General features: G+C 43.1%; 1 protein-coding gene across 3 annotated transcripts; it reads right to left on the bottom strand.

Moving 5' to 3' along the window:
• Window positions 1–74: 74 nt before the first annotated feature.
• KLF11 (KLF transcription factor 11) lies at window positions 75–11,197 on the bottom strand. Of its 3 annotated transcripts, none has more exons than XM_058178341.1 (4): window positions 11,011–11,194; window positions 6,972–7,232; window positions 5,347–6,340; window positions 77–3,862 (listed from the first exon to the last, which is right to left on the bottom strand). In XM_058178341.1, the coding sequence occupies exons 1-4, from the start codon at window positions 11,191–11,193 to the stop codon at window positions 3,570–3,572; spliced, it is 1,731 nt and encodes a 576-aa protein (XP_058034324.1). In that variant the 5' UTR covers window position 11,194; the 3' UTR covers window positions 77–3,569. The 3 variants fall into 3 exon arrangements, with proteins under 3 accessions (XP_058034332.1, XP_058034324.1, XP_058034342.1); XM_058178359.1 differs by lacking the exon at window positions 11,011–11,194 and adding an exon at window positions 10,834–10,921; XM_058178349.1 differs by lacking the exon at window positions 6,972–7,232 and having other exon boundaries at window positions 75–3,862; window positions 11,011–11,197.
• Window positions 11,198–11,814: the final 617 nt, after the last annotated feature.

Genomic DNA, 11,814 nt, shown 5'->3' with positions numbered 1-11,814 from the left:
TACTGTTTCACATTAAGAAGATTGTCCGTCCAAGGGAAGAGAAAATACAACCAAAACTTTATGTAAATATCCACTTTACTAGAAGAGGAATTACAACACAGCCCTTGAAGAAATACAAGAGTATTTGTATGTATTTTCACACAAATAACAAGGATTTCACCATAAATGCTGAACAGAAAGTAACAAATAAGGTTTATTCGTATAAAATATTAGGCACAAAATTTTACTACATTGAATGATAGTTCCCATAATCCCTAGTCAAATAGCCAATAATTAGGTCATAAAATTGTCCAGAAAGGGAAAAGCGGACTCTCTGTATTGTAGAAAAGGGAAAAGGGTAGTTTCAAATTGATCAAACTTACAGTCTGATTATATGAACTGAACTTGTACCGCTAACATGTCTATTCTTACAAGCTTTAAAAATTAATGAGGATATTCTTTTTCTTCTGTTAATTAAAAATTAAGAATAAATTGGGAGAAAACAACTATGTGATCTGCAGATTTATCAATTTGCTTCAATAACTCAAAATATGGCAAAATATGAGCCTAAGAGAAAAAAACATACACACACATGCATGTCCATAATATATATATATATATATACCCAAACACACGCATACACATATATATATACACACAAACATTGAGGTGCAGTTTTTTATAATATTCCTCTACTTTGATCTAGTGACCAATCAAATGCAGCCTAGTCACTATGACCCATCATTGCCAGCCAGCTTTCTGTTCTAGCATTTACAGTAACTAGTTCAAATTGCAATAATGCAAAAGCTTTCAAGCACCAGGCAAGCTATCATATATGGCTGAGGACTACATATGCATGACAACCTGGTTTAATCTCATTTCAAAGGAAGCCTACTTACACTTGATTTGGGAGTGCAAGCCGAAATGAAATGTTCCCATCAACTAAAGATAATCCAAGAGCTGCTATGCTCTAAGAGAAAGAAATTCCTTACGGTTTGCTTCATGAACACGTCCCTTCAAATTCAGATAGTTAGATAAATATTTAGAATGGGCATCATTAAAATGACGGTCCAGCAGATTTTCAAAACGTTAATTTTGCCTAGATTCACCCTCCCCTCCTCTCTGCCATACTGGAAGATGTCATGCTGTTTTTAACATGAATTGCTCCCTGGGATGAAGTGAAAGGAAAATAATAACCTCCCAACTGTCTCAGGCTGTTGCTACTGGTGTAAAATAAAGCTAATAAAACAACTGACCAAACATTAATATTACCTAAGTGATATTTTGGAACATATAGCAAATGTAGTTTTCAAACACTCCGGCAAATTCCTATCATCCACAGAAATATCTCAGATAGCTTCAGAATAAATAAAAGTATTGCAAGCTTGTCTTAACAAAGATAACCAATGTATATTGCAATTGTAAAAGATCTATTTAGTTTAAGATAGTAATGATATGTCAGATATACTCCATGCTTTCATATACTCATTAAAAACAATTTTCTCAGCTTGAGATGCAGTATTTGGCATGTCATCATAGGTGATATCTCATGACAAATAAGTCTGATTTCCCACAGAACCCTCCAAAAGACAAGTAACAATTATCTATTACTTCAGTTACTCATTCAGTTAATACAGTGCTGTAGAACAAGACACAAGAAGAAAATAAAATAAAAATTAAAGCATTTTTGCTCCAAGGCTAAGAATTTTTAAGGCAGCTTTAAAATGCAGGATTATCACTTTCAGGTAAATCTATTTTTATTTCTCTGACATAAGCCCACAAGTGACACTGATTCCCCCTTATTGTAAAAGCATTAAGTTCTGTAACTCAAGACTTTAGTGGTAGATATGCAACTGAATCCTCCCAGTGTCTTTCTCACACTCACAGAAGAGCATCTTTCAGTCAGACAAATTACCTCATGAATCCTGACCTTGCCCTGGATTCTCCAAAATAGATTTTGGGATTGTCAGGGGTAGAGAAGAAGGGAAAGTTCCATTGCACAAGTGCCAATATTGGATTTGATCAAGAAATCCTTCTGCCTGAATTCTGCAAATCAAACAGCCTCATTTGCTCTGCTGACCTTCCTAGAAAGGCTTATGTGAAAATTCTTGATCAATCAATAGTGAGGTGGTGAGAAGTTTTAGTTGTTTGTTTAGATCAGAGGTGGGGAACTATGGCCTATGATTTGTGGACTTCAACTTGCAGAATTCCTGAGCCAGCTGGTTCAGGAATTCTGGGAGTTGAAGTCCACGAGTCATAAAAGGGCCATCCTTCCCCACTCCTGGTTTAGATGATTAAAAAAACTAGTGCAAGCAGGAGTACATTTTTAACTTTGGCCTTCCTGCTTTTATGTACGGCTACACCAAAGGCATAATCAAAACTAAGTTATACAGCTAGTACTTATTAAATTTAAAAAGCTAGATTTAAGGATGCACTTAACTCCTTTTATGGAAATGCAAGTTTCTGACTGAATTATATTGTTGATGAGATGCAGCCCACAATTAGCTGTACTAAAAGAGGCTATGTCTCAATTACAATAATTAAAGTATTAACAATTATAATGAAGAAATAGGTATTATCACAAGTCACTGTTTCCTTCATAGTATGTCCAAACTTTTAATAGCCACTGTCATTGAGTTTATACTATTCAAGACATCAACTGTGATGTAGCAGGTGTCCTGAAATTCTGTATTAAGTATCTGCTTTTGATGTGAGTTGATTCACATATTAAACCCATATTTAAACAGCTGATAACCATTGCCACAGTTCTGTTCACATGCCAACAAGTTTTGCTAACACATACATGGAACAGCACACCTTGGGCAGTATGGAATAACAAACAGGGAGAAATTAATTCAGTGCCACTGTAGGCCAGGTCTTTTCAGCTTTGATGCACATGGTTAGTGCCACAACAAAGTGAATCCTGAGCTAGCTGAATAAGCCAACTTTAAATACAATCTCTAGGCATCTATCTCCATAGAGAGAGCTCCAAACAGTAACTGATATGGCAGGCAATCCTAAAGCAGATTGCCTCAGGTATGAAATTGAAGTTCAGACCCAAGTTGATAATCAGTTTGGACTGTATTCACACCAAGGAGAACAGTTTCTGAGAGGTAGTTTCGATCTCCCATACCACTGCTTTCAGAGGATAAATGCAGACTCAGGCTATAGCAGCTACATTTGTACAAAGTAGACAGAAAACTAGTGTAAAACTGAAAACAACCAAGTCAGCCTGCTTCACTTTCTATTAATTATTCTTACTCAAGTAAAGATAAATTTTCAAAGAATAGTCCTTGCTAATATTCTATCCCGCCCCACCTTAAATATATTTTCTTTTTCTGAAGTGCTGGTGATTCTCCCAAAAACTTGGAAGAATGAAAAGGAAAAGAAAAAAAAGATAATGTAACATTAAGTAGGGCAAACACTGAAGCACGGAAAGAAGGTAGAAAAAGAGGAAGAGAAAAATACTTTCCCACCCTCCTCAACAGGAAAGCATAACTTGTAGAAATTAAATTAAAAAATCAGTAAAAGCGGTAATTTTGGGAACAATAAAGTTCATCACAAAATGTGTGTTTTGGCCAGCTGGCCCACTACCCTGGCGATAACATTGGGAGGAGCATGCTCAGAGCATTCTCATTCCTTGGCTTCTCTAGGGCTGCAATTCGATTCAGTTTGCCAACTTCCGTTTGCCAGCTGGGCACCTTCTTGGTCATGTGACGACGTGCATGTTTTGTCAGGTGATCGCTACGCATAAAACGGCGGTCACAGACTGGACAGGCAAACTTCTTCTCCCCTGTGTGGGTTCTGCGGTGGCGAGAAAGCTCATCAGAACGGGCGAATTTTTTATCGCAACCTTCCCAGCTACAAGTGAAAGGTTTTTCTCCTGGAATAGCGGAATAGAGAAGGAAAGACAATTCAAAAATAAATTCGTTGGATTCTCCAATGAAGTTATTAAATATGTTCTATCAAGTAAACAAAAGAACAAACAGAAGTAACTGGAAGCTTTTGTCCATACTGTAAAATAGATCAGAATTTTGCTGCAGCTCTTACAAGGGTTATTTGGGGAAAGAAAACCTTTTCTAGGAGTGTATTTTACAAATACTGATAAGACATAGGAAGTTCAATCCTCTTAGTATACAAGTAGTCCTTGACTTACAGCCATTTATTTAGTGATCATTGAAAGTTGTAACACCACTGAAAAAAGTAACTTATGACCGTTTTTCACACTTATGACCATTGCAGCATCCCCAAGGTCAGTGATCAAAATTCAGACGCTTGGCAACTGGTATGTATTTATGACAGTTGCAATGTCCCAGAGTCATGTGATCATCTTTTGTGACCTTCTGACAACCATCATAATAACTGCAGTGATACACTTAACACCTGTGGCAAGGAAGGTCATAAAATGGGGCAAAATTCACTTAAAACTGTCTCGCTTAGCAACAGAAACTTTGGGCTAAACTGCGGTCTTAAGTCAAAGACTACTTGTAATATTAACATATCATTAGTATCAGTGCTAAGTTATAAGAGTATATTTTGTGCCCCTATTGTAAAGATTAGAGGTACACTAAGCGTTTTGTTACAAAATGTTACAAACATTCCTCCTCCAAAGGCCACTCCAAAGATTCTCAAAGTGGTTTGATCTTGAAATGGGATCATTCTGAAATCAATTGATATTAGAATATTCCACTATGAAAAGTTTTTCAACTTTTTGGGAGTGTCAATGTGGTTTTTTTCCCCATCTACTACTTCTACTGTAGTTAAGTCAAGGAATGGGATCTGTAAATACCCTCCCTCTTTCCCTCTACACATCGTGTAAAGATTCAACTGCACTTTGTTGCATGCCTGAACATCTTCCTTTGCCTCTAAATCAGGGATCTCCAACCTTGGCAACTTGAAGACTTGTGGACTTCAATTCCCAGACTTCGACTCTGGGAGTTGAAGTCCACAAGTCTTCAAGTTGCCAAGGTTGGAGACCCCTGCTCTAAATCATGGACATTTGCATGGTTTCTCAGCTTCCTTAAGATGATACCATGAAGATACAGTGGAAATATATTCCCACAATTTTAAAAGCCGCGATGCCACATCTGGAGAGCAGCATATGTTTGTGAAGAGCACTCTAGTGCATGAGTGTCCAACTCGCCGCGTCACGTTACCGTTGTGTGACATTTCACGATGTTTTTCCCATTTGGGCAGCTGGGGTGGGCAAGGCCTGTACGTGACGCATCTGGCCCGCAGGCCGCCAGTTTGACACCCTTGCTCTAGTGAGTCTCACACCACTACTATCTCAATGTTCATTTTTGATGCTTGACAAACATCATCAGTGACAGTATAAGGTAAATCACATTCCTTCAGTTCTATACATACCAGTATGAGTACGCAGATGGGCTTTGAGGTGAGAGCTTTTGAAATAGGTTTTCCTGCAGCCAGGAAAGTTGCAAATATAATTCCTCCTCCGGGAAAAGTCTATCAAAGGCGTACTGCTTTGGCCAGAGGCAATAAAAACTGGAGCAGGGGCCAGAGGCAATAACTTGGTGTTCCCCACAGACATCACAGTTTGTTGGCACGGGGGTGCCTGGGCAACAGCTGCCTGTGGAAGAACCAACATAACAGTCCCCTGAGGCATAGAAGGTCCCATCAGGACAGGCTGAGAAACTGGAGCCGTGTGGGGTAAGATGGATTTGACGGTTCCTGCAGTCTGAGCAGAAGGTTTTAATAGAGCAGGGACCATTCCTCTTGGTCCATCCAAGGGGATCATTTGACAGATCACCTGTGGATTTGAGAGAGGGGAAGGCAGAAGGGAGCTGGTCTTATGCTGCACATCATGCTCACAATTCTTTGGGTAAAGAGACTGCTGCAAAGCAAGCCTTGGAATTTCACATCCTTTATTGGCAGTTCTAGAGCAACCTGAGACATGTGAGGAAGATTTGTGTGCAAGTAAAGTGTCACAAGTCAAATTCTCTGCAATATTGCAATCCCGGGAAGCTCTGGAATGTTGCTGGCCTTGGGCCTCCTGCCAGTCTGCAGGCCCACTGTAGCCCGATGAAACTTCTGGTTTCACTTGCACACCAGGAATGCGGGAGTAACCAGAACTGTTGCCTGTGTGACGGATCACACTAGTTGCCATGGCTCTGCAAAGCGGAGGAACAGGTTGCTCAGTCCTTGCTGGCATCTGGCTGGATTGCTTCTCCATGTTCAAAACAGATGGCTGGGTGGCAGTAAGAGTACAACCTGGGTGAGTGACTACGCTGGCAGGTACGTTTGCCTTGATTGCCCTAGGTTTTGAGTAAGTAGTTTGGGAGGAGGGCAGTGATGCTGTAGAAGGCTCAACAAAATCAGGACTGTATGGTGGGGTCATGCACTACATTAAAAAGGAAAAAGAAGGAAATCAGCACACACAGATCAACATGACTAACCATAGTTATGGCCATAACTAGTTATGCTTATAATTCATACTCTCTCAGACTTCAAGGTACTGGTTTTTTAATCCAAACTATAATATGAAAGAATGTTTACCCCAATTTTGTATTTTCATTTCATTCTATACTGTCCTATAATTGTAAGTTCCAATATTCGTCCTTCCAAAATCACAATCTTATGGTGCTTAGAAAGCAATATTCTCAGATGACTCATGTGTCTTGCTGGGGTTCAGTGGAACAATCCCATCCATCTCCTTCAGAAAATCATGCAACAATTATTTGATTCAGATTTCCCCATGTCATAGCTGTAAACTCGACAATGATTTGTTTTAAACTAAGTTAACAGGGGATCATAGAAAAACGTGAGATGTAATAAACCAAAACAATTAGCACCAGTTTGTTTCAATTGCGTTTGCAAAAAAGGTATATATAATTTGTAAAAAAAATCTGATAACCATTATCAAAAAAAAAAAATCATCCCTCAAGTTCAATAAAGAACTAAGGAGATTAATTGCGGAAAGCCAATTCATGCATATTCAATTTCTTTCACACGGTTTTCTTCTTTTTCCTTACCAGTGTGGATAAAAAGTTATAATCCTTGGACATCTCAGATGTAGGTTCATGCTGCACTACAAAATCCCCAGAATCTGAGACAGGTGTTAAAGGTCTTATTTTTAATAGGTCGCCTTTCTGTGATCTTTGACCCCAGGAGCTCATACAAACAAGGGTCTCAACGGCTTCTATGTCATTCCGTTCCAAGGTGCTACAAGTAGATCTTTCACTGTCGTGACGCCTCCGTTCACGGATGGATTCATAGATGTCCACAATATCAACCTTGAGATGAGATGAATCGCCACATTTTAATCATTCAGAAGAAAAGTAAATACATTTATCACGGTTTGCTTAAACTTTCATTTCATGAGTCAACATCCTGACCAACCTCTTTGGAAATCTGGGTGCTAATGCTGGTTCTTAAGACCTCCTACCCATTGGGCTACAAGGGCTAATGAATTAATTCTGTATAATGCAACAATCTCTCACAAATAAAGCAGGGTTGTGTCAACCCTTAGCGGCTTTCCTGCATTTTGATTGTTGCTATTTCTAAATACTCATTTCCTAGAGAACCTTTGGTCTAAAAACCTGCACATTAACTCCTTTCATTTTTATCATAGGATCACAAAATACAGAATAAGCCTAAGCCAGTAGGCTTTTGAGTCCTTGACTTTTATCTGTGCTAAAATATCTACCACCTCTAGTCCCAAGGCCCCAAAGCCTTCAAAACATCCCTCTGAATCCACCAAAACCTGCAGCCACACTGTGATGTTGAATGAAAGGGAAAAATTCTATAATACTGAGGGAACAATAACATTAAATGCATTTAATTAAATCACTTTTTTGTCTGAATCCCTATCCTTTTTTTATTTAAGAATATAATACTTAGCCCTTGGTCCAAAACAAATTAGGCAACCTGGTTCTATAGAAACGTTTCCCTTTTATAGACTATGATCAAATGTGATTAACTAAATGCTGCCTTTGTAGCTAAAAAGACTACAGTTATTAACTGCACTGAAGATACCCCCCTAGGCTGAATCTTAGTTTTAAAAAAATTAATCAGCCAGTATTAAGCCTCATAAGAATACCTAGAACAAATAATCTTTTAATGCCCCATTAAACTATCTACAGGTACCATACAGACACTTGAGTAAATACTGAATTATACAGACTATCTCTTAATAGCCAGCTGTATGTAAGTAAATCCAGGTGTAACCAAATAGGCTTCGATATATATACAGTGAAAAAGTTGCCAATCATAATACTTAAGTACACACAAATAGGTACATGTGGGCACCAATAGAGTAGTAGTAGGTTCTTGATTCACAATATATGAAGCCAAAAATAACTTACTCAGTAAAATCTATATGGAACTTGCAATTAACTTAAATTGTAATCTCCAAGACCATAAATGAAGTTAACATTTGGGAGTGAAAGAAGATTAGAAGTAAACTTGATACTCAATTACAGTTTGATGCTATTATTTAAAGTTAAATTCATGGTAATGATCCAAAATGAATCTATAAATCATCTATTAACAGATTTAACATGAAGTAGAAGTTACCATAATATTAAGCAATATAAATAATTAACATAAGGTGACCTTCTTTTTAGTTATCAAAATATTTTTCAAGATGGTACTACTGGAGAAAACAAACATTGAGAAGAAAGCTTTTTAAATCCTCTTGAACATTTTGAATTGTAAAATAGATTCATAACTTGAGAGAGCAAAAGGAAGGAAGAAGAAAAAAAAAGGAAAAAGCAAGCTGGGGCCTCATTTCCATACAGAAATGCAAGAGCGGAACTGCAACAGCTTCTTAGTGCGTCCTCAGATCACCTCCTTTCACCCAGACACTGCAGTGGCAAACTGGAGGAGATGACACACAATGCAAGAAGCCGCTGCAAATTACAGCCGCACAAATATTGGAAATTCTGCTTCACTGTACTCAACAGCAAGCAAGCGTTCTTACATAAACGGTTATGATATATGTTTTTTACATTTATCCCCCGCTTCCCATGCTATTCATATGCCCACTTCTTTACTCTGCTTTAAAGAAAAAGGAGCACCCCAGGAAGGGCAACTGACATGAAGAGTAATCAAAACTACAACGCCAGAAGGAGCTGAAGCACCTCCTCCTAATGGAGATGGGAGGATTACTTCCAGCCTCCATGGGATCCAGAGTAATCAAATATAGTTCAAGGTTTGGGGTGGGGGTGGAAAGGAAGGAGTGGGGAAACGTCATGCATCAAAATAGCCATGTGAGCAAAATGGGTGGTGGTCCCTGACTGAGCCAATGCTGGGAAGCCCTCTTAAGGCACAGTAGCTCTGCCCTCAAACCAGACAGCGCAGGGAATCCTGACAAGAGCCAAGACACTATTTTGGGAGGAATTCACAACAAAGCTCTGTATGTGTGTGTTGGGGGTGTGTGTGGAAGAGAGAGGGAAAGAGTGAGGGAAACAGAGGGGGGAGAGAGTGAGAGAGGAAGGGGGGAGAGTGTGAGAGGAAGAAAGAGAGGGAGGGGAGAGAAAGGGAAAGAGAGATAAAGAGGAAGGGGAGAGAGAGGTGGGAAGGGGAGGAGTAAGAGAAAGAAAAGAGAGGGAGGAGGGAGAGAAAGGGAAGAGAGGGGAGAAAGAGGAAGGAGGAGAGAGGGAAGGGGAGAGAGAGGGGAAGGGGAGGGAGTAAGAGAAAGGAAAGAGAGGGAGGAGGGAGAGAAAGGAAAGAGAGGGGAGAAAGAGGAAGGGGAGGAGGAGAGAGGTGGGAAGGGGAGAGAGGGGAAGGGGAGGGAGTAAGAGAAAGAAAAGAGAGGAGGAGGGAGAGAAAGGGAAAGAGAGGGGGAGAAAGAGGAAGGGAGGAGAGAGGTGGGAAGGGGGGAGAGAGAGGGGGAAGGGGGAGGGAGTAAGAGAAAGGAAAAGAGAGGGAGGGAGGGGAGAGAAAGGGAAAGAGAGGGGAGAAAGAGGAAGGAGGAGAGGTGGGAAGGGGAGAGAGGGGGAAGGGGGAGGGAGTAAGAGAAAGGAAAAGAGAGGGAGGGAGGGGAGAGAAAGGGAAAGAGAGGGGGAGTGAAGGAGAGAGGAAGGGGGAGTGAAGGGAAGAGGAAGGGGGAGGGAGGGAGGGAGAGAGAGAAAAAAGGAAGGAAGATAAGGATGCCCCTCCCAACCTACCAGCTGAAAGAAGAGCACTTACTGTAATCTCCAGGGCATGAAGTCATGCCATTAGCAAGCAACTGTGGATCACAGTCAGCTTAGATTACTCATGCTAAAGCACTTTATTCTGCCCACATCAGCCATCCAGCCAGGTCTATGCCCAGAGCAAAGCCTCAAACCCACCCACCCACCCACCCCCGGGCCAATAAAAACTGCAGCCCCTCGATCCACTTCTCAGACTTACTTCTAAGCAAGCATGCCTAAGGAATTGGCCGGGAGAAAGAGAAGCATCCGCCGCATATCTTCCCCCCCCACCCCACGAACATTCGCTTCAATCTATAGTCTTCCAAGCGGGGTTTTACTTGAAGGAAGCGTCGTTCGGCATCCCGCCCGTCCGCGTCTTCCCCTCCCCAGTTCACACGTCACTCGGTCCAGCTAAGTTGAAGGAACCCCCGCTCGAATTCCTAGAGAGCGAGCGCCAGGAACGGGTGGAATCAGAAGGGTCGCCTCCCCCCCCCGGCCAGGTTAGAGCTCCCACCCGCGGGTGGATGAAGAGGGCAAGGCTGCCTTAGCCCCGGGGCTGAAGGAGAGCGCGCTCAGGTATCCCTCCAGCCCTTCACCTCGGGGTCCCGGTTGCCCCCGAATTGCATTTTGCAAAGCAAACGTGGGCAGCCCGTTTGCTCCCCGCTCCCACCCGAGATGCATCATCAGCACCTTGGCCTCTCTGCTCCTCCGGGTATACCTCGCCGCTCCTTGGAAAGTCACGCCGATCAGATCAGAATCCCAAGGGGGGGGGGAGAGAGGGCACGTCACACGCCGAGCCTCTTCAGCCCTGGAAGGTCTTGAGCGAAGGGAGATCCTGCTCTGCCCGCCGCGTCCCCGTCCCGCCCCACCCCGTGGAGCAACAAGTGGTACTCACCGAAGGGGCATCTCCCATCTCCTCGCTGCGAGGAGATGTGTGCATGGCGAGGGCTCCCGCAAGCAGCGGCTGTATGACAAAGGCAGCCGAAGCAATCGGCCAGAACCACCTCCCTCCCTCCCGCCCCTCCTTCCAGGGGAGGCGAGCAGCCAAAACAGAGGGAAGCACACCAAAACACTCCATCCAGCGAAGCAGCTGGGAAGGGGGCGGGGGAGGAGGGAAAGAGAGAAAGGGGACGGGAAGAAGGGCTCCGCCAATCGCGACCCGAGCTGCCTCTTGGCCAGCCAATGGGTTTCCTCGGGCGGCGTGATAGCCTCGTGCAGCTATGCTGATAGCAGGAAAGGACCCTCGTGGGCACGTTTGGCGGCGGCTGCGGCGGCCAAGACAAGCCACCCTCTGGAAACTAGGGGAAAGGTCGGCGCGAGGAGAGAGAGAGAGAGAGAAAGAGAGAGAGGGAAGGCGGGGCCGGCAGCGGTGGAGAAGGGCGGGGCGGCCGTCTGTCAGTGAGCGGCGGCCAGCCAGGGAATGCCCGGGAGGGCGGGGGAAAAGGAGAGGGGAGCGCTAGGGAGGGGGCGTGTCCGCGCGTAGAGACGCGGCTTGGGGTGGGTTGACATCGCCGTTCCCGCCGAGCTCCAGCAACAACGCGGGCTCCCTTCGAAGCCCCGCCCAGCGTGAGTAATGCTTCTTTGAGCTCGTGCGGCGCGCGAGGCGCTGTCCTCCCGGATTTCTCTCTCTCCCCGCTTTTGCCACATCTGGGCCGCAGCCACAAGGGGCTGGTACGGCCTCTTCGAAGCTGTGGCAGCC

This window comes from Ahaetulla prasina, chromosome 1 (genome assembly GCF_028640845.1).
Source record: "Ahaetulla prasina isolate Xishuangbanna chromosome 1, ASM2864084v1, whole genome shotgun sequence".
Classification (NCBI taxonomy): Eukaryota; Metazoa; Chordata; class Lepidosauria; order Squamata; family Colubridae; genus Ahaetulla; species Ahaetulla prasina.
The sequence above is the reverse complement of the archived record's forward strand: the minus strand, read 5'-3'. Positions and strand labels throughout refer to the sequence as shown.